At 40.1% G+C, this 24,166-nt stretch overlaps 1 protein-coding gene across 1 annotated transcript in view; it reads right to left on the reverse strand.

Annotated features, from left to right (window-relative positions):
- DLG2 (discs large MAGUK scaffold protein 2) overlaps positions 1-24,166 on the reverse strand; it is a 2,548,136-nt gene that overhangs the window by 983,270 nt on the left and 1,540,700 nt on the right. Inside the window, exon 8 of the mRNA XM_029602231.1 lies at positions 15,958-16,082. Within this exon, the coding sequence (XP_029458091.1) occupies positions 15,958-16,082 (125 nt within the window). The remainder of the gene's footprint in view (positions 1-15,957; positions 16,083-24,166) is intronic.

The raw sequence follows: 24,166 nt of genomic DNA on the forward strand, positions 1-24,166 counted from the left end.
GATTCCGCTGGGATTCTGCCGGAAGCAACCTGAATTTGCCTGAAATTAAATGTTGTGGCCCACATGTCTTGGATCCTGCAAGTCCTGTACTGCTCCAGGTAGGAATAAAAATATCTTTTAAGTCTCCCTTCTCCTTTAAAGCCTCCTTAAAGTGAAATCTTCAAAGTTTGTGCATTATTCCATTGGATACAACCTATAGCCTGGACATTTCCTTGGTTTATAATTTTATTGGCAGTATGCCACATACCAAAAGGAAGGCCAAATATAGCTCCAATTGGTACAGCAGCTGTAGAAACAGGACAAAGGACTGTGTCTGAATCGTTGGACTCACCATATCATTCCCCTATGGGACAGACCGCTGTCGGAGGGGTATTAGAGCGGAATCCCCCTCCTCTGGTTAAGGAAATATCATTAAGTCCTGGGGCACCAGTAACCCCTCCGCCACCTGGAAGAGAAGGAGGGATTGCCACCGAGATTCCAGAGAATGAGCAGGAAGAAGTATTGAGATCTCCAGATTTGATTGATGCTGTGAAGCAAAAGGGTACAGCTCTGGAACCATCTAAGCAAGTGGAACAAGAAACAATACAGTAACCCTAATAATGAAGTTAAGTAACCCTAATAATGAGAAACAGAATGATATTGAGATAGTTTCTAATTTAATTACTATGTTAAAAAAAACCCTGCAAATATAACCCTAGAAAATGTGTGGAATTACTTGGTCAAATTAGATCTATCAATTAATAAATTAACTAATGAGGTAATGAAAACTACCAACTCCTCCTTTCAAAATTCTGTAACATTGGAAGAACAAAGAAAAGAAGTGGTTGAGATAGATAAACGAGTCTCACAAGTAGAAAAACCATCACATAATTGTTGAAGAAGATGTTAATAAAAGAATAGAAAATCTTGAAAACTCTATAAGATCTTTAAATTTAAGGGTTAATAATTGTCCAATTATAAAGAGGATAGAACCAATGGAATTGTTTAGGAACTATTTAAAACAAGTATTGAAGATTCCTGATAAATGCTTACCGGTAATAGTTAAAGCATTTTACTTAGGAATAAAGAAAAAGGAGTTGGAACAAGATCAGTTAAGTAGAGAAGATAAGGAGAGAGAAAAAAAAAACTTCAGAACAAAAGCTATCACAAATTAGTTCACTGGATCTATCTGATTTATTGCAAAAATCTCAAGATGACTTAGTAGTTAAAACACGAGGGACTTTATTGATCCAGTTTGCATTTATTACTGATAGAGACAACATAATGAAATCTTTCTTTCGTAATTGATCAAATACGTTTTATGGTCAAAAGGTCTGGATCTTTCCAGACCTTGCAAAAACTACCTAGTTACATAGAAAGACATTCTTGCTTTTGAGAAAGGGGGTGCTAGACAGAGGAGGGTATTACATACTTAAATATCCATGCAGATGCATTGTTAAATTAGATGGTAAAAATTATATATTTACAAATCCGGATGATCTCAAAGGTCTTCTAGCAGCATAATATCCGGTATTTTGTTGTTAAAGTGGGTCATAGATAATGCTTATTTTCCTTAAAGAGATATGCTAATAGAGTAGTTAAATCACAAGCAGACTGTGATACATTACAGGAAGACCTTGCAAGACTTGGGCATCCAAATGGCAGATGACATTTAATGTGGACAAGTGCAAGGTGTTGCATATAGGGAAAAATAACCCTTGCTGTAGTTACACGATGTTAGGTTACATATTAGGAGCTACCACCCAGGAAAAAGATCTAGGCATCATAGTGGATAATACTTTAAAATCGTCGGCTCAGTGTGCTGCAGCAGTCAAAAAAGCAAATAGAATGTTAGGAATTATTAGGAAGGGAATGGTTAATAGAATGGAAAATGTCATAATGCCTCTATATTGCTCCATGGTGAGACCACACCTTGAATACTGTGTACAATTCTGGTCACCGCATCTCAAAAAAGAAATAGTTGCGATGGAGAAGGTACAGAGAAGGGCAACCAAAATGATAAAGGGGATGGAACAGCTTCCCTATGAGGAAAGGCTGAAGAGGTTAGGGCTGTTCAGCTTGGAGAAGAGACGGCTGAGGGGGGATATGATAGAGGTCTTTAAGATCATGAGAGGTCTTGAACAAGTGGATGTGACTCGGTTATTTTCACTTTCGAATAATAGAAGGACTAGGGGGCATTCCATGAAGTTAGCAAGTAGCACATTTAAGACTAATTGGAGAAAATTCTTTTTCACTCAGCGCACCATAAAGCTCTGGAATTTGTTGCCAGAGGATGTGGTTAGTGCAGTTAGTGTAGCTGGGTTCAAAAAAGGTTTGGAAAAGTTCTTGGAGAAGTCCATTAATGGCTATTAATCAATTTTACTTAGGGAATAGCCACTGCTATTAATTGCATCAGTAGCATGGGATCCTCTTAGTGTTTGGGTAATTGCCAGGTTCTTGTGGCCTTGTTTTGGCCTCTGTTGGAAACAGGATGCTGGGCTTGATGGACCCTTGGTCTGACCCAGCATGGCAATTTCTTATGTTCTTATAGAATGGATATTTCACTTTGTTTTGCCTTATATTAGTAACTGATTGTTAAAATTGAAACTAATATGGTTATTATTATTTTTTTCTTAATGTTAAAATATAAGATGTCAACAAGTTACTATGATGTTATAATTTGTAAAAGATTATTTGTTGTTGTGATGATTTGGAAAGCAATAAATAAAGAATTAAAAAACCCCCCAAAACTGGATGCACCAAAGCCTTTTTCAAAGAGGAGGGAACTCTCCCTTCTGACAACTACATTCTAAATAAGTCTGTTAGAGTTGTGGAACCTTGAGTTGGAGTGAGGTTGATGCCACCTACTGGGAGAGCCCAGTAAGTCCTCATTGCCAACTGGTGGAAGACAATGCAGAGACCCCTTTCCCTGCAAGTTGAGCCTTTGGGTTTCAGGGGCCAGCAGGTCTTGGTGATTATATTTGATGAAGGCTAAAAGAGGTTCAGTAGTTGGGCTGAGGTTGAGGCAGGCAAGAAGAGTCAGATCACAGGCTATGGACAAGACAAGTGGCAGACAAATATGGTAAGGTCACAGGCTAAGGTCAGTACCGGGGCTCAGTCCAAGGAAGGCAAGGCAAGGCTGGAGATGAGGAAGGCTGGATAAGGCTGAAGACTAAGGCAAAGCAAGGCTGAAGACATGGAAGGCTGGAAGAGGCTGAAGACAAAAGCAAAGCATTGCTGAAGACACGGAAGGCTAGATGAAGCTGAAGGCAAGGCTGAAGACACAGAAGCAGCAACTAACACTCTAGGCAGAATTGACCTGTTTCTGAATCATTGTATGAGTGCCAAGGGAGGCCCTTTATAGGGCAAAGGCCTGATATTATCGGAAGGCACCAGGTGAGTTTTCCCACCATGGGCCCTTTAAGAAAGGTTGCGTCCTGCTCACACATAGCTAGAGATGCGCTGAAGTGAATTGGAGTGGTGGCATCGGGTCACAAAGAATCCCATCGGTGGCGTCCTGCAACAAGGCATGTCAGCAGCAGTGTTGCACAAGCCCAGCAGTAGAGGGTGAGTGAGCCAGTTCGCGGGGACAGTCCATGAGCTGGAAAACATAACAAAGTCAGACAAGATGCCAATAAAGTCTGACACTTTATTGGCATCTTGTCTGACTTTTGCATCCAAATAATAGAGAAGGGACATGGATTCAAATAAAATATTTTTAGAACACTCGTACACCCTTCAATTCATTTAACCCTACTATCTCAAACTTCTCTCATGTGGCCCTTGCTTGGATAGAAATTCCAAGATTATTATCTAAATTAGAGTTGGGTAGGGTTTGGTTAGTATTTAAAGACAATGAGTCAATCTTGTTACTACAACTATCAGTGAAATCTTGGGCTGAAAACTGCCCAATTTCCTGCTTTGATGTTTTAAACTCAGCAAGTCTATGAACTATTGAGAAAAGTTCTCTGGGCCTATTTAGGGAGCTATTTATATGAGATTTAAAATATTCCTCTCTCGTTCTTACTAGACAATCTTTGTAGTCCTGATGATGGGCTAAGTTTGGTCCGAGCCTAACGGTTTTTTTCCACCAACTCCTCTTGTCGACGTAATTGTTGCTTTTTAATACAAAATTTCTTGGTATACCAGGGAACTCATGGCTTAAACCGGGAAACTGTTTTCCTTTTTACCAGGGCCAGTTTCTTAGTGGTTTTGCCCAAAGCTTGCGATAATGAATCGGCAAGAGCATCAGATGATTCAAATGACAATGAATCATTTCATTCATCTTTGAAATTCATGAGATCAATGGGCCCTTTGAATTTCGTTATTCTCATTGGATTAAAATAGTTGGTGCATTTGTCCCCTAAATAAAACAAAATGGAAATAAAAAAAGGTCTGACCACAAAACTGGTTGGATTTGCAAATCACTGATCATAACATATTGGCTATCAGGAACAATCAAAAAATCTAATATATGGCCTCTTATGTGTCTTTGAAGAAATCCATCTATTTAAGTTGAAATGTTACTAAACAATCATGAAAATCTATAAAACTGCATTGAAGGTTACTATGCTCATGGATATTAAAATCTCTTATTATAATGCCTTCTCAAAATCCAGTTACACTATACCTACCAGTTTACAATTTTCCATGTTTATTAACCTCTTCAAAAAAACGAGGCAGATTGGTGAGACAAGACTTCCCTTGGGTAAATCCACGTCGGTTGTGCACATTAAACCATATATATCTCAATAGTTCTGTAATTTTATTCTTTAGAATAGTTTCTACAGTTTTTCCTGGCACTGATGTCAGATTCACTGGTCTGTACTTTCCTATATCACCCCTGGGCCCTTTTTAAAGACTGGTGTTACATTGGCTACCCTCCAAAGTTTGGATGCAATAGATAATTTTAATGATAGGTTGCAAATTGCTAGTAATAGGTCTGCAATTTGTTGCAGTTCTTCCAAATCAGCACCATTAAATAGCAGAAGAAAACTGCTGGGTCAAAAGAAAGGCTAAGGAAGATCTATGCGCAGACAATAATTTCCTCTTAAATACTGTTCCATTTGGTCTTTGGATCTATTGTCAGATAATTGCCAGATAGGGATGAGATGTTGTCTTGTAATTAGAATTCTGACATGAAAGACACGGACAAAGGGGCACATTTGAGGTGCTGTAGGGTTTTGCCTAGCTTGTTGTAGTCCTTGTGATTCATCAGTAGAGAAAAGCAAAAGCTTTAAGGCCCACAGGGTTAGAACATAAACACCACGGAGTTAACAAAAAAAAAAAAGGAAATCACTGTCCACATCGAGCTGTGTTCCAAAAAATAAAATCATTTACTGATATACAAAACGCAGACGAGTAACTTGGTATACAATACATTTGGGTCTGGTGCAATCCACATAGAAAAGCAAGGCAAAAAAGTACACAATCCCAAATCACAGTCAATGCAAATCTGCACATAGGGGGTTTCTTCACCAACTATTCTCTAGCTAAAGGCAATCTTTGGACAGGAACCCTCTCCGGGTTTTTCTCCATATCAGTACCTGTACACTTGATGCAGATCAGTTCTTTCAAGCAAAAACACATCTTTGTTGATTCTTTCCCAACCTACAGCTCTGTGGCAGATCTCCAATTCTGGCAGCCCTTGCTCTGCCTTCAACCAGAAATCTACTGATCAGACAATGAAACACTAGGAGTATGGGACTAATTCCACTGTTCACCACTCTGTATCTTAGTTCCTTTGGGATCTCAAAAACCTCACTAACTCCTGAGTACTCCTCTCTTGATCCTCAGCACACTGCTAGGACTTGAGGCAGACAAGAAGAATGTGAGCCAACATGAGTTTTATGAAAGCACACTCCTGTAAGATGCGCACCACTGGGAAATGTCCGATAACCACTATACTCCTTCTCCGCCATTATCATCCAGCGTCTATAAGGACTCTGCTATCTCTAGGAAGGGGCACTTTGCTGATACCTTTACATTCACATAAACAAACATTTCATCAAGTAAGATTCTCAGGATTCCAAAAATCCCCTGCTGCCTGGGAGATGCAGCAATACTATTAATTTTTTTATTTTTTTTACATTTTGGGGCTTAATGTCGCTATCATATTAAGTCGGAGGTTGTACAGAAAAACAGTTTTTTCTGCTTTTCTGTACACTTCCCCAGTGCCAGCAGAAATTAACGCCTATCTTTGGGCAGGCGTTAATTTCTGAAAGTAAAATGTGCGGCTTGGCTGCACATTTTACTTTCTGTATCGCGTGGGAATAACTAATAGGGCCATCAACATGCATTTGCATGTTGCGGGCGCTATTAGTTTCAGGGGGGGGGTTGGACGCGCGTTTTCAACGCGCTATTACCCCTACTGTATAAGGGGTAAAGCTAACGCGTCGAAAACACGCGTCCAAACACAGGCTAACAATGCGCTCCACCGGAGCGCACTGTACTGTATCGGCCTGTTAAGGAGTTAGCTGGTTAATTTATACAGCTAACTCCGCTCCTCACCAGAATGCCTCCTGCCTGCCCCTGGAATGCCCCTTCTTATCCGGGTAAATTCTAGCAGGGTAACTAGTTACCCAGCTGAATATAGCTAGGTAGGCTTTTGAATATGGACCTCCAAGAGTTTTTTCTCTAGTTAGTGTGACATATTTCTAGTCTGTATATCAGTGAAGGATTGATCTTGTCCAGGGCAAATGTGGATGAATTTACCTTCTGTTCATTGTATTTTTCGTAGTCTGGCTTAATTGTAGTCCACAGCCTACTTAATCACATTCAGGTCTACAAAATTGTATTACTTGGACAATATTCTATAAAAAAAAAAACCCCACATATGGCCACATAAAGAATCCTGATTCAATTTATTGAAAATAATCACTGGCTGACTGAAAATGAGTGGGGAAAGGCTGCAACGCAGCAGGACCATCTGGTCAAACTTTCCTGGAAAAGGCACTCAGGCCTTCAGGCCCCAAAGCTCATCTTGTTTCTCGTGCCTTTAAGCAGAGGGGGTATTGTTGCAGGTAAAAGGTACGCAGAGTCACTTGCACCTGCTTGAAATTTGCCTGAAAAGTGCGTGCATAGGTTTAAAAGTGCAATATTAAGGATTCATATGATTCTTTAATAAACAGTGTGTCTGGGGATGGGGGTGATCATTTTTTGCCAGAGCATCCTTTAGGGAGGTTGCTAAATGGATCATTCCTTTAACGATTTAAAGAGACCCCTCGATTGTTCTGTAAAGTAAGAAAGTGGTGTTTTAATTCAGATGGAGAGGGAGCTGCTTTTTTCCACTGCGTCTGTGAGTAACCCCATGCGCCAACAGGGGGAAAGCATGTGTGAGTGAGGTAGAGGGAGTGTGTGCATTTGTGAGAGAGCATATGCATGGATGTGTATGAGAGAAAGCATGTGCATATAGATGAGAGAGCATGTGTTTTGTGCGAGTGTGTGAAAGAGCATGTGAGCATCTGTGTGTATAAGACAGAGCATATGTGAGAGTATCTGTGCATTTGTGAGACAGCATGTGTGGATGAGAGAGCATGTGTGAGCATCTGTGTGAAAAGTCACTGCTTCAACGGCAGGGGGAATGAAGAAAAGAGGATTTATATTCAAACAACCAACAAGGACTGAATTGCACAGGCTGGGTAAACAAGCGTGGGAGTAGCTTGCTTATTACGGTGGTTACTACCCCAAACCAATTAGCTGGATATTTCACTTAGATGCAGCTCCAGCACTGCTATCTACCATGGTGGGGGTGGAAGGGAAATAGAACCAAAAAATTTATTTAAAGGATCAAGAGTAACAGAAAAGTATGAAAAAAAAAGTGTAAAACCTTGCTGGGCAGACTGGATGGACCATTTGGTCTTCTTCTGCTGTCATTTCTATGTTTCTATGTTTCCATACATGTGTGAGAGCATCTGCATATGTGAGAGAGCATGAACGTAAGCATCTGTGTGTGAAAAAGCATATGTGTGAGAAAGCATGTATGACAACATATGTGTGTGTGAGAGAGCATGTGTGAGCATCTGTGTAAAAAGGAGCATCTGCATATGTGAGAGAGCATGAATGTAAGCATCTGTGTGTGAAAAAGCATATGTGTGAGAGAGCATGTATGACAGCATCTGTGTGTGTGAGAGAGCATGTGTGAGCATCTGTGTGAAAAGGAGCATCTGCATATGTGAGAGAGCATGAATGTAAGCATTTGTGTGTGAAAAGGCATGTGTGAGAGAGCATGTGTGAGCATCTGTGTGAAAAGGAGCATGTGTGAGAGCATGAATGTAAGCATCTGTGTGTGAAAAAGCATGTGTGAGAGAGCATTTATGACAGCATCTGTGTGTGTGAGAGTGCATGTGTGAGCATCTGTGTGTGTTTCTGTGACAGAGCATGCATGAGAACATCTGTGTGTATGTAACAACATGCTTGATGGGTGTATGTGCATATGAGAGAGAACATGAATGTGTGTGTGTGTATATAAGAGGAGAAAGTTCACCCCCACCCTCCCATCCCATGGCGAATGGAAATAAAAAGTTCCCAGGTATGGAAAGCAGGGATTTTTTGGATCCTTGTTAGTTTTAATTATTTGGGTTATTTGATTTCTGCTATTTTGAAATATTATCAATGTTTGGGGAAATTTTAAATTTTTTATGACTTTTTAATTATTGGCTGATGTTCTTTTCGTCAGCTGTTTTGAAATATTCTTTTTATTAGAATGCTTTTATTATGATTGATGTTTTATATTCCTTCATTTTTTGCTTTGAGGAATGGCATTTCTATTTTCCCATTGTTGCTCTGCATACAGTCTGGCTTGTTGAGGTTTCCAGTTCATTTCTGTTTATACTTTATGGTTTCTTTATTCTGTATGTGGTGAGAATCTGTCTGCGTTCTGCATGTGTGAATGAGGTGAGGTATTCTGCTGGTGTGTGGTTTCTGTGTAGGGATCTAGAGCAGTCTGACTTGCTCTGTTTTCTTAATAGGAGGTTGTATGGTGTTTAGGGACTGGTGTATATCTGCAGTGTTGCCTTTTCATAATTTGGGTCTTTACTGTTTGAGGGCTGGCAGATAGTGCTCTTTGAGTATGGGATGTTTACAAATATTGTAATTGTAATTCAGTTTAGTCTGGGCTTTCTAAGGGCAAGGCACACACCCAACCTACATTACTATTGGCCTATTACCATATGCATTCCAAGTGTGTTTTTTGTAGGGTTGTGATAATAAATGCAGACTTTTTAATTGTGCGTGATGAGGGCAAGGGGGCACGGGCACAAGGCTGCAAAGCTCGCCTAGGGTGCCTAATGCCATTGCACCGGGCCAGAGAGAGTGAGCCTCACATTCCCCATGAGTGAGCCATTCCCCATGAGACAAGAGCCATGCTCTTTAACATTTAGGAAAAGACTAAAAACTTGGCTTTTCAAAAAGCATTTCCAAGCCTTGAATAAAACCTCCTCTCACTAGCACTAACTCGTATGCAATAATGGAATGTAAACACGAATCAACCAACCTCAACCCTCTCTCACTAATTCCTGCTGAATATTTATCATACTATTACCATTCACAACTGTGTCATATTTATTCATTTGATTACCTATGTACCGTTTCATAGTCTTATTTTTTCACTTGCTATTCTAATGTATCAATAGGCTGAAATGTAAATATTGTGCTGTTCAATTTCTCCCCTTCCATCCCAAGTTTATTTTCCTTGTTTTTTGTAACTTTCCCTCTCCCTTTTTCTGATTCACTGTATTTAAAGTTCAAGGTTCTTATTGAAAATATTGTTTTTTACGTTACGTTATGCTTTACACTCCTTGTTATTTGTAAACCGGGTTGATGTGATGCCTATCATGAAACTCGGTATAACAAAAACAATAAATAAATAAAATAAAATAAATCTCCCACCTCTCCAGGGGAAAACGCTGGGGAAAAGGCGGGGGGCCGGTCTCAGGGCTCCTGAGTGTACGGCGGGGTTGCCAGCTTCCTAGAAACATCATCACTGGCACTAGGAACTCTGATCCCTGCTTTCCCCTCCCCTGCAGCATTTGATAGGGCCAGACTGCAGCGAGACCCCTCTTGATGATTTGACCCGTACCGTGCCTTGGGGGAGGGGGGAAGGCGGCACCATCTCATCCTTGCCTCAGGCAGCAGACTGCCTTGGGCTGCCCCCGTGCAGAAAAGGCAGACCACAACTCAGAAGTGAGGACATTTCCAGCCCACGGCTCCCATAGAGCAGGACTCAGTAGCACAGAAGCTCTGTGTAACCCTTTTCTTTAAAGTGGCATCTCTCTTCAAGGACTCACAAAAATAAGCATGTCTCTGGGGCTGGCTTCACTGATATCTGGCCTCCCCTCCCTTATCCCCAAGGTGCGAGTCCTTTCTGTGGGGTGAAGCTGCTGCTTCTGGCCCAGGCGGTGAAGTGCTTCTGTAATCAGTGCGGCACTGATGAGCGGGACACAGAAATGGATGTTCAAATAAAAATTCACTGATTGTTCCGAAATGTAATCAATGTCCAACTCCTAAATAAACTGAAATTACAGCCGGAGGTTTCTTCTGACTGTGTATGTGGTGATGACTCGGGTTCCTGGGGTGATTCCTAATACTCCTGCACTGAGAGAGTTACAGGCCTCACTCTTAGGGAACTCCTGCTCTGCTTTGGAGCCTGTTGAAGCATGAAACTCTCCTAACCTGAGTTCACGCATATTTCTTCTGCCCAGCCTGTGCCTGTGTCCCGGGAGGGGGAGATCCAGTGGTGGGTCTCCAACTCTTGTCTGCTTCCTTCTTCCTCAAATCTCACTTCTTGGTGACCCTCCAGAGGGAAAGGGCTGCAGCTAACAGAGATCAAGCTATTATCTAAATCTCCAGTGGAGAGGAAGGGTGACAAAAACCTTCTCTCAACAAAAGAGACAAAAAAAATACTTTTGCAGCCCTTCTCTGACCTAGAAGGAAGCTAGCAGGAATTTAGTGTCCTGGTCTCGGGATACGACAAATGGCCATCTCCAAGAGAAACCAGGCTGCACTCTGGGAACAACTCACAAGAGAAAAAAATCTTCTTAAACAAAATCCTGTTCTAAGTCCAGGGTAAATCCTTAACCAGCAGACTTCCCTCCAAAAAATATCCTCAGTGAGAGAGTAGACCTCACTAAAAAGGAAACTACACAAAGAGCTTCCCTGTCGCTGAACCCTTAACTCAAAATGCCACACCTTCTTCTATCCTGGCCCCTACTTATAGGAAACGGTCCACCCACTCAGACAGCCTCTGGAGGAGGTGCTGAAATGTGGTATTTCCTCTAGCTGGCTGACATTGGCAGGAACCTAGTGCCATCTAGTGGCCGACCATGGGGTCACCACACGTAACAGCAGAAAAGTCATTGAACAGTCCACTTGCAGACCTCCTGAGCACTCAGCCATGTTTCTGGCACCTGCAATTTACACGAGCAGATTCAGGATTCCCAGCTCAGCAGCTCTCGCCAGCTCCCTGAAGCAGAACCATCTCTCACAGACTCCCCTTTTAAGACTCTCTCGTCTCACTAGAGATCTCAGTTCCTCCACACAAGACATACAGAAGATTACAAGATTTAAAGACGCAGTAGCATACTCTTAAATCATACCCTCCAAAACCAAATTCCTCAGAAAAAGAATAAAGTGTTTTTAGTAGCACTTGGGAGTCAAACTGACATCCAACTGAGAGATTAAAATAAATGAAAAGATGATTATGCTTCTTTATTGATTGTTTTTTAAATTTTTCAAGAAGAAAAGTATTTAAACTAAAGCCAAAATCAGACAATGCTAAGAATACGACTAAATGCCCTTATTTTAATTTCCCCTTATTGCACAGTACATTAATGCTTCACTCATTCCCTAGTATTAACCATCTTCTCAAGAATCCAAATATAGTAAAGAGTCAATAAGTACAACATTAAGGAGACATTACAGTTTCGTGGATCACTGCTCCCAGCAATCCATCCTACGTCGTATTTCCTGTGAAATAGCAGGTACTCCTTCTGTCCAAAGTAACTGAGATAGGAATGGTTCTTCTGAATCACAAAATCAAAGAAAGGAGCAGGGAAATTTTGCCGAGTCCTGCAGCCACACCCTGCTCCAACAGACAACCTCTTCCTGCCACGAAGGCAAACAGAGAGCAAGAACATGGCAGGACTCTTGTAGAGTGCCAGGAAAGTCAGTGCTTTGGCCTACATAAAGGAGGGATTTTCCCCCTTGGTGTCAGTCTGTTTTGCAATAAACGCTGCTTTGATTCCAGCACCATTAGCTCTGTTGTTCTAAGACTGTCAGTCCTTTGGTTCCCTCATATCTCTATTAGTTCTTTTCAATTAAAAATTCTAGCAAGGCTAAGACCTTCATACATGTGGCACACAAGGGATTTTTAGAGCTACAGAGGGTAAATATTTAGCGGCCTGTGAAGGGGGGCTATAGCCTGCGAATACTTTAGCAAAAACTTTCTTCCCCCCTGGGGCCGGGCCAAGATTCTATTTTTCTGCTGGTGGGCATGGGAACCCTACTGGCGGGACTCTCTTGCCAGCGGGACGAGGGAACCCTGCCAGTTTCGGAAATGTGCCTGGAGGGTAACTGAGGCAGTCGCTGTAGGGATATTTTGAGGAAAGACCCAAAATTTTGCCACCTGCCTGCTATGTCCTCCTTATGGATTTTTTCTAAATGTTTTCCAATTCCCCCAAATTTTAGCGAGTAGAAGGATGATTAAAGTATTTAAAATGCTTCACCAATGCAACTGGTTATTCACCTTTCTGCAAACCTTTCTGTTCAGATATTCCATTTTTAGATTTTATTGTGATTTTTCTTAACATAAAGTTCACAAGGTCATTTTCGCAAGTAAATAAAATATTCTGCATCACAAGTAATTCCAGCCATCACTAGAATTTTTTTTTCTGTTGATCTAGGATTTGTAAAAGCCTATATGGGGTTAACATTCAAAGGATTTATGTGATTAAATTTGGAGTTAGGCACCTAAATCATATGCCTTGACAACTAACTATGGATTAGAAATTACATTTAGGAACATATTTGCACCTACATTTTTAGGGGTCTAAAAAGTGGGCAGCTACAGGGGTGGAGTTATGGTGGGAGAAAAGGTTTGGTGTTTTAAAGCCAATTTTCAAATGGTTTAGGAGCCTAACTGTGAAGTTAGTCTCCTAAATTGGTGCTTTGGAAAATTTACTAGGACTGAGCATAAATTTAGCCTCCTAGAAGCCAATATTCAGTAGGCCGTTTAGTAGATAAGTTATCCGGCTAAACTTTGTTCTCCAGCTGGTATTATGGGACTATTATTGGAACATGCAAGATGTTCCTGACTACCTTTGTAAGGATTTTTCTATAAAATTTAATATTTAATCTCTGACTGTACCTATCCTGGGTGCATATGCAGAGTGGATGTCTATTTATAAACTAGCATAACAGGATAAAGTTAATAAGATGTAATATACATTTCATTGAGTTGACTTTACTTCTAGTATGTATTCAAAGAACTAATATGGCTATCCACAGCAGAATGCCTAAGAAAACACACTCCCAAACTCCCCAAGCGACCACACACCATCCTTGTATTGGTATGCTCCCTAGCAATTCCCCACGAGCCCTTCCCTCTGCTAAACATCCCACAAAGAATCCCCGTATAAGTGTCCCTTTAACACTAAACCTTCAGCCATTGAAACAACAGTGATAACTGGGCTTCATGGACCCTTGGTTTGACCCAGTATGGCAATTTCTTATGTTCTTAACCTAACAGGCAATCTGCACATTATAGAAAACATTGTTGATCTAGATTTACAGCAAGTCAAATGAAAAATAAAGTACAAAAACATCCTAAGGACATGGCATACATCAACCACAGGGCCACTCGCAAAAACAAAAAAATATACCATGCAGCTGAAGATACGCAGTCACTCATAAAAGACTGCTTTGCTGTAAAATACACCTCGAAGCCGCCATCTGTCCACTGGTGAAAAAAGACAAATTCTGCAGCTCGCATCACATCATTTTTGGCATTGAAAAACACAGAGTGAAAAAAACTGTACCAAATACTGACACCAAAAAGCCATCTGCTGTTATTCGTCAACAAAAATAATGCGAAGACCTTCTAAATCAAAGAACTTCGTCATACCCTGTCCGTACAGCTTGTTCCAATGCGCTGGAACGCATTGCTTCACTTAGCTGCTGCTGCCGGGATTGTTACCAAATAAGCCTTGGCTTGCCTCGTTATACTGAAGAATTTCACAGAGCCCGCATGTTGGATCCGCAACTTCACGGGATGAAGCAGGGCGAATTGAACACCTTTTTGGCGCAGTTCAGAACAGACTGGCACCATTTTATTTTGCTGTGCTACCACGTGCGCTGAGTAACCTTGAAGTAAAAGAAGCTAATTTCCTTGCTATTCCAGCCATGTGCACTGGCGATAAGCCGCCAAGATTTTTCATTTTATGAGCCCCGGTTCAATATTCTCGCCACCGCCGGCCTTGCTCTATTATTCTGCTCTCCTGCAGTGCCGGTTCTATGTGCTCTTTCGCAGCAAAACTTGTCTTCCAACACAGACAGGCCCAATTCTGCTGGCAGCCACTCTTCAATCAACTGAATCAGCTCTGTTCCCTTTACCGACTCGGGCAAACCCAGGATCCACAGATTATTTCGGTGAGATCTATTCTCCTGATCATCCAGCTTTTCAAATATCTGAGCATTACGGGGGCTTGAGGTTCACTGATCTGAGCTTCAGCCTGCGCCATCTGTCCTCTTGCAAGTGAATGTGATGCTCTGCATATGTCTCTCTAACCTCTCTTTTATTTCCTCCAATGCAGATTGGAGGTTAATTAGTCTGTCGTCAAGTGCACGATGTCGTCTGGTATATTTACTGCAGCCTGCTCCTTCCCATCTGCAGATGCCATTGTTGTGCCTTGGCTTTGTCTCACATGCCCCTAGCTGCCTTGCTGCTTGTACCTCTTTCCAGCCTTTGCTAGCTCGGCTCCGGGGCAAGCACGGCACAGCACGAAGGGCAAATCTCCTTAAGAGCAGGGGGAGAGGAGTCTTTTCTGCTGGTAATCACATTATCTGCATTGGCTCCTGGGAACTGCTGCAGGAGCTCACTCTCCCTGCGTCCTCTCAGCTCACGGCCATATCCGGAAGTCTAATATGGCTATCCATGAGTTGTCCGACATGGTTTTCATTATATTTGTGATTCAGACTGAAATTGGAAAGGCCAAGATCCTCTTTCTGGTTTGGGGAATGACAGGGGCACCATCCAACCATGATACTCTGTCTGGCACCACTAAAATATTTACAATAAGAACGCTGCAATGTCATGTGGTTATAATCTGTAAGTCTTATGGTAAGGTCAATTAGCAATTAATAACTTTTTGAGTTACAGGACAAATCCCAAGTTTTTCATTTTTTCCTCCACTGAGTGGTTTTAAATTTTAACCACCTGAGTAAAACTAATCTAGATTAAAAGGAGGTAGGGCAGGGCCATACCAAGAACGTAACTAGAAATTATCCGGAAAGCGCCAGTATTCAGTGTTATATTTATAGCAGAATGATGTTTTGTGAAAACAAAAGGGACAGGAGGGCAATAGTGGGCAGCCAGCCACATCACGGTTGTGCGGTTTCGCCCGCCGCGGTGCACCTGCACCGCATACTATCACCCCCATAGCACCACGGGAAAAGGTGTCGTTATTTCCTGCAATGCTGCCGGCAATAATGTGAAAAACATTATCATTCACAGAGCTGCCGGGACATAACCCCCCAAACCCCTTCCCCTAATTTTAATTATACTGCTGCGATACCGGCACATCGCACAATAAAGAATGACCCTATTAGCTAGGTCAGTCCTAGCTTTAGCCAAGTATAACCAGTGGCAGTATTATCTGGATAAGTTCCATTGAAGATACAGGCAAAATTACCCAGGTAACTTTACTGCTCACTGGATCGCTGAATATGGATTTGAAAGCATCTATCAGCTCTCAGTGGTCTTACCTGAGTCTTCCATCCTCTGCTGCAGCTCCACCAGGTATAATCTTAGTAATAAATATACCAGGGTCATCTCCAATATGAGGGTTATCTATTCCTCCAGCAATGCTGAATCCCAGACCAGAATTGCCCTGTTAAATGATCAGAAAAGGTATTGTTATTAAACAGCAACCTCAACTATTACCATATCGCAGGCCATATTCTTTCTACAATTGTTTAAGTCTCAGGTGACTTATGGTAGACATAGAGTTATGGCTCATATAGAAATAGTTCTATATATAGCTATAAATATCTAAATATTTTCAATTACTTTCAAATCCCACATGTGTTAAATTGGTTACATTTCAGTTTACAAAACTCTTTCATAAGCTTATAACATTATTTTATTTTATAAATGAAACCTATAGAGTACAAAGATATATTGCTTAATTTGTGTAAGAAGTATCATTTAACATGCAGGTTATTGATTCAAAGACAAATGTTCTTTCTCTTTTTTTTCTGTATGAAAGGAGAATTGCTAAAACTAAACTACCAAGATCACTTTCTGAGCATTTTAGACTTGGCTCTTATTGGAGAGAAATTGTACGTGCAATTCTTAAGAAACCAATTGACCAGATATGTGCTCTTAGTAGTCAAGTGCTTGCCATGTAATCTTAACTTCAGATTACACTGTCCACATTTATCTACCTATTTCAGTGATTACATGAAATCATTATCCATGGCACTTCACAAAGCAATCAGCATATCCATGTTAAACAGTACATAGCAAAAGAAGCGGAGGTAATCTAGTTAATAGGAAGGTGACAGACCCCCCCCAGAGATATGTAGTTTAGATGTGAAGGAAGATAAAACAGGAAAACTCTGAATATCGTTAGGAAGATGGTGCCAAAGGGACTTTAGCGCAGAAGCAGGAAGGAATCTGCCTGGAACATGGTACAGTAAAGAATGTACGATTCATAGAGCAGATTGAGCAGGAGGGAACACAAGGCGAGGGAGGGATGATAGGTAAAGAGGAAACTAGACTGAGAAAATACTTAAAAACAAGCAGGAGAATATTCTGTTGGCATCAGTGCTAGCAGGGAGCCAGTGGCGTGCATGACATAGTGGAATAGCAGGAGAAACATGGAGGAAGAGATTAAGACAATGGGCAGAAGAGGGTGGAAAGAGGAAGAAGGGAGATCAGCTAGCAGTTGTTAGAGTAATCAAATCATGGCAGAGTATGTAAAGAATAATAAGATGGCAAAAGTCAAAAGAGAGATAAAGGCAATGTTTTTTTTAAATTAAATAGCTGGAAGGTGAGAGGTAAAGAAGAAATAAATGTGTGAAGACAAAGATAAAGAAGGATTGATGAGGAACCTGAGATTTCTATTCAAGAAGGAAACTGAGAAAGGGGTAGAGTAAATGCTGATAAAACTCCAAGGTGGAAAAGTTTCGCCTGGGACATTCAGCATCTCAGTTTCAGATACACTGAATACAAGCTGCCTGCAGTTCCAAAGGCAGAATTTACTAAGGATGTGCAGACGCCAAATTGTTGTTTTGGTTCGTTTGTTTTGTTTTGTAGGTCTCCATTTGTTTCGATTGTTTCAAATTTTAAAAAAATTGTTTATTCGTTCCATTTGCTTTTTCATTTTCCATTAAAGTCAGTGGAGAGAAGCAATGCAGCCTATTCTAAGCTTCAAAATTGGAGTTTTCTAATTAATTCTTATGAAACTGGTAGGTAAACATCACCCTAGACTGTGCCAACCACAGTCCAACTTCATTACAGATAATTTATAAGAACCAGTGTATACCGAAATTGTACCATCCCTCGAGCTGAAAGTGGTATGGGTCTTATTGAAATTGATTACATAAATAAAGTCACCAAGACAAATGCTAAAGCAGTGGAGAAGTATGAAAGTGAGCAAGCATCCTCAGTCTTAGTCCTTAAGCTAGGGCAATTTTTCCAATCAATAGAGGGAATGACTGAAAATCTACTAGTACACAAAGGTAAAGAAGCTACAGAATTAGCAAAACAAGAGAAACAACTCTTTTAAGACTCAGACCAGCAAATAAGGAAGGATAATTGGCAGAAGCATAGATATAGTGGTAAGTATAGAGAGCTACTTCAGCAACCCTACGAGGATCAAGATTTGACATAGTGATGATTGAGGAGAAGTAAATTCAGATCTATATTTATTTATTTAAATCTCTTCTATTCCGCTTCTTCCTAATATCTGTCCAGCATGGTATTTATTTATTTATTTAAAATCTATAGATGAGAGACTGGTAATTGTAACACAGGATAGTGGACTATAGACAAGATGGTTCACAGCCAGAATAGAAATAACTGGTAAAAAGGACAAATGCAGATTCTGCAGAACAGAATGGTTACATATTTCATCGCTGGATATTATGTGCTGATATCAGACCTGTACGCAGAGAGGCACAACAAGGTAGAATGGCTTTTTTACTGGAGAAGACCGCGGTGCAAACGCTGGAGGCGCTTGTGCCGAGAGGCACTCACCCTTGGCATGTGCATGAAGGAGCTCAACAAAGGAGCTTGCCCCTTTGTGCGTCCCTTTGTGCATGCCTGAAGTGATGCCTGAATAAAATTAATTACATATTGACCATACCAAACAGCTAGAATAATGGAACCAACTAATTTTATTGAAACCATCACAGGGCAAGGAATATATGGAAATCTGTATAAAACCTCAAAACATAAAGAAAAAAAAAGACCAGAAAGTTAATCTAACCCCACAATAAATGACAATTGTCAAATAATCTCTTCTGGCCTAATGTTATCTCTACTATTACTAAATGCTCAATCATGATCAAAGAAAATCCCTTTGATAAATGATTTGCTAGAAGAGTTAAAACCCACTATCTTCTGCATAACCGAAACATGGCTGAAAGAAAACGATAATGTTCTCTTAAATCAAATTGATCTCCCCAACTATGATATCTTTCATTGCCCCAGGAAAAAATGTAAAGGAGTGGGTCTTTTAATAATCTGTAAAAAAGAGCTGAAACTTAAACTGTAAAATTGAGATCTACACCCTCCCCCCTCCAGAAGGTGGCAATACTAAAATTTACACAACTAAATATAGGCATGGTCTATTGCCCACCTGGAACACTTCAAAAGATTGCTCCCCCACTAACTGAAATCTTCACAAAGGTGTTTCCACCCTAATCATTGGAGACTTCAACCTACATGTACATAGCATACCCAAAAATAAAGCATGTGAAATATTCCTGGATACTATGGAAGCAAAGGGCTGGTCGCAATTCATAACCAATCTCACCCACTGGACACATATTTGATCTTATATTCGCCAATAACACTAACTGCAGAATCAACTCATCTTACTATAAACTACCATGGACTGATCACAAAACTAATAAAAGCAGAAATAACCCTCCTCAACACTCAGGAAACAAAAAATTCACATATTAATCAATCATTCACATACAGGAAAAAGATAGATCCAAAAATACTTGAAGAGGACCATTAAAATAAAATAACAGATTTTAAATTTGATAACGCCTCCTAAGCATTTGATTCCTAGGAAAAAATCATCAATGACATAGCTGATAATCTATGCCCAGTCCAGGAAAAAACATACCAGAAAGAACACAACACATCTACAAACAAAAAGAAACCCTGGTATTGTGAAGAGCTAAGACTCAAAACAAACCCCTGAGAAAAACCTGAAAAGCAATGGCGGAAATGCATTTCCACGAAATCACTAGAAATATACAAATCTTATCTAACAAAATGCCGGGAACAAATCAATAAAGCAAAAAAAGACTACTACACCAAACAGATTCATGGTGTAATATTTAAATTCCAAACTACTCTTCGAACTGGTTAAAAACTTAATCAAGGACCCATCGTCCTCAATCTTGAACCACAACTTTTCAAAAAACTCATGCAATGAATACACCACTTCTTTATTAAATAAAATCAATAGGTTAAAAACACAATTCTCCATCTGCCTATTTACAAATGAACATGAAGAAAAACATAGACAAGGAAAATGGAACTCATTTAACAAGGTATCTAAACTTGGAATCAACCAAATCATTACAAAATTTAAGTCTACTATACACCCAATGGATCCAATCCCTGCACCTTCCCTGAAAATAACACACAGCGTAATTACACCAACAATCAGAACTATGATCAACCACTCACTATCAGAAGGATCGATCCTCGATAAAGCAAAACAAGCTGTGATTAAACCCATCCTTAAAAATAAATCCGGCAGAAGTGATGATTGGGACAACTATCAACCAATATCCAACCTGCCTTTCATAGCTAAAATCCTAGAAAAAAGCAAGTGTTACCTCAACTAGAAAGCTACCTAGAAGACAATAATATTCTATATCCTAACCAATTTGGCTTCAGAAAAGATCGCTCTACAGAAACCCTTCTCATTTCACTAACTGACCCTATACTTCAGGGGTTTGATAATGATGAATCCTATATCCTGGGTCTAATTGACCTAACAGCAGACTTCAACACCATTGACCACACCCTGCTATGCCACCAGCTGAGAAAAATCGGAATAGATGGTCCTTCCTAGAAAACAGATCATTCTCTCTCTCTCTCCCTCCTTCTCCCTCCCCAGGGCTCTAGACCCTTTAATTCACCTGAAATAGGCCTTATGGGAGGACATCGCAAAGGGTGATGAAACCTTACTGCACGGTCACAGCAGCTATTGCACAGCCTAACACAATTCAAAGAGGTGTAGTTAAAATCAGCGTTACGGCTGTGCGATAGCTCTTCGCAGACAGGCTAACCCAGCCCACTCTCCACCCCTAACTCCTCCTATTTTCTGAATTTGCATCGCACCATACGATATGGTGCTATCGCATGCATTAACGGGGCTTTTCGCATGCGAAAACGCCTTATCGCATTTTGATAAATGACCCCCTAAGATAGGTTTAGTTTGCTTAGCAGCTGGGCTAGTTACACTCTTGTAGCTGTAAATTCTGCTATTTGTGTCTTTGGGATTTTTCTCTCCTCTGCAAAGAAATCATTTTCCCCTCCATATGCACACATTCTCTCTCAAATTCTTGTTTTCTTTACAACACTTTACAGTATTGAAAAGAACTCCCCACCACCACCAAAGCGGGCCCTTGTAATGCCAAACTGTAATACAACCTGTAATTTACAGTACTTGCATATTTCTGTATAAGCAGCAATAGCTCGTGCTGCACTGCTCGCAAAAACTAGTCGCACGTGCATTACATTCGTCCAATAAAAATTATCACTTACAACTTGTTTGTTGACCTTTATTTTTGCTTTGTTTTAAAATGGTTCATTGTTAGCCCCAGGATTTAATTCCCTGCATTGCCAGAAAGAAAGGGAAAAAACATTCTATAGAAATGCCATACAAGCAAATCTTCTGCATACAGTGGTGTAGAACATTGTGCCCGAACAAGATCCTCAGAGAAGAAGCAGGCAAAGCAGTTTAAAACATTTCAACAGAAAAGTACCTTTAAGTCATTTCTTTTGTAAATGTAATGAGTCAGGAGGTTTTCTTTTTAAAGTGCTCGATCAACAGGTGACCTGTTACAAACTCACGCAGCTCTCTGCAGGTTCATTAATATTCTTCAGAGAATGGGATTTCAATGACCCTAATCCTTTCCAATATTTCCCAGCTTCTGCTGTGTCTCCCAAACACTGATAACTGTGGCAGCCCTTGGCAGAATTAATGACATGATAAAACTGCTGCAGACGTCCTAACAATAAATCATCCAGAATGGTGCCCCAGATTCTGTAATTTAGGAGCACCCATACCAAATAATCCTTCTCCATAAATTTAAGACTTGTATTCCCCAATTTCCATTGCAAATACGCTGTCATTGAGATAAGAAACGCATTCCAGCACCTTAGGACCCATATCACCCTCCCAATTCACATGAAATACAGAAAAAAACAAAACTGAAAATGGTAATTACACAATCAGTAAAACAAAATCCTCAGCAATGCCAATTTCAACAAAACATATCCAATGACGCCATGTTACATCTTTAGAAAGAGAAAAACCCACCACAGCCCTATCTCTGAGGCAAATACCTTAGCTAATTCTAGACATTAAAATAGAACAGATAAGTTGCTAGTATTCCCTCATATTGACCCCAGGCATTAAAATCTATCCATCCCCTCAAGGAACCCGCGAAGGGGCTTCTCAAGAACATAACCATTATGGTAAAGTGACAAAATGACAATAACAGATTGATTTATTTATATTTTTTATATTCTGCTTTTCAAAGTGTACATCAAAGCGGATTACATTCGGGTACCATAGATATTTCCCTATCTCCTATCTGAAAAATTTAATCCTGTTAAATCCGACATAATCAAATCTGGCTACAGAGTCAAGTTTTCAAGTTTTACAAAAAGTCAGGTAACTGAGTTCTGACCTAAATTCAAGGGATAATGACTTCCAAAGTTGGGGAGGTCATCCTAATAATAGTTATAGCTTTGGCTCTAACCAATCCAGAAGGGAGAACAAGCCGGTTACTTTGACTAGAGCAAATAAAGTGATCTGGAAGATGCTTTAATTCAATCCTTAAAGTATCCAGGGCCTGGCTCTCTGATGGCTTTTGAAAGAAATATGCGATCTTAATGACAGCTAATGCAGCAAAACCAATAGAAAGGTGGCTCTATCTCACTTTGTGACCAGTAACAACTCTAGCCACAGCTTTCTACACTATTTGAAGGCATGACAGGAAGATCCTGATAAGCCATATTACAGTACTGCAAATGCAACAGGACTACTGTCTACATCAGAGTTCTAAAATAAAATCTATATAAAAAAGTCAAAAAACTGTTTCACAAGCTGAAGATTTGAAGGGTGATAATGCAAAGGAACTGAAGTAAATCACAGTGAAGATGTAACAGATGAATTAACTAAAGAGCTAACAAAATCACTGGGATCAGATGGTATATATCCCAGAATTCTAAAGAACTAAAAAATTTTAATTGCAGACGTATTAATAGTAATCTCTAACTTTTCATTCAAATCAGTTATTGTACCTTGCAGATTGCAGGGTGGCCAAAATAACACCCATTTTTAAAATGATTTTCCAGGGTTGATCTAGGAAACTAACAGAGATTAGGGCTGAATGGTCATTTCTCCTCATAATCTGTACTAGGAGTAGTGCTTTTTAATGTATTTATAAATGATCTGTAAAAAGATGTGATAAGTGAGGTGACCAGATTTTCAGACAACAAAAACATATTCCAAGTAGTTAAATCACTAACATTGTGAGGAATTGTAAGAGGATCTTGCAAGGCTGGGGGGACTGTGTGTCTAAATGACAGACGAAATTTAATGTGGATAAGTGCAGAGTAATGCATATAAGGAAGAATCCAAACTATAGGTACATGTTGGTGGGATCTGTGTTAGGTGTACCGACCCAAGAAAATAATCTTGGTCTCACAGTGTACAATACTTTGAAATCCTTGGCTCAGTGCGTCACGGCTGTCAAAGAAAGCAAATAGAATGTTAGTTATTATAAGGTAAAGAATGGAAAATAAAATGGAAGATATCACAATGCTTATCAATCCATAGTTTGACCACATCTTGAGTACTGTGTGTAGTTCTGTTAGTCCCTCAAAAGGTCATAGCAGAACTAGGAAAGCCAGAAGACAGTTTTCAAGATGACAATTCAGATGAACTGACCCAAATCACAGTGACCCTGGAAGATGTAGTAGGCCAGATTGACCAACTGAAGAGTAGTAAATCACCTGGACCGGATGGCATACTCCCCTGGGTTCTGAAAAAACTCAAAAATGAAATTTCAGACCTATTACAAGCAATTTGTAACTTATCATTAAAATCATCCATTGTACCTGAAGACTGGAAGGTGGCCAATGTAATCCCGATATGTAAAAAGAGCTCCAGAGGTGATCCAGAAACCATAGACCGGTAAGCCTGACTTTAGTACCGGGAAAATTTGTTTAAACTATTATAAAGAATAAAATCACAGAACATATAGATAGACATGATTTAATGAAATAAAACCAGCATGGATTTACACAAGGGAAGTCTTGCCTCACAAATCTGCTACATGTTTTTGAAGGGGTGAATAAACATATGGACAAAGGTGAACAGGTAGATGTGGTGTATTTAGATTTTCAAAAGGTGTTTAACAAAGTCGCTCATGAGAAGCTTCTAAGAAAATTAAAAAGTCATGGGATAGGAGGTGATGTCCTTTT

This window comes from Rhinatrema bivittatum, chromosome 5, assembly GCF_901001135.1.
Source record: "Rhinatrema bivittatum chromosome 5, aRhiBiv1.1, whole genome shotgun sequence".
Lineage (NCBI taxonomy): Eukaryota > Metazoa > Chordata > Amphibia > Gymnophiona > Rhinatrematidae > Rhinatrema > Rhinatrema bivittatum.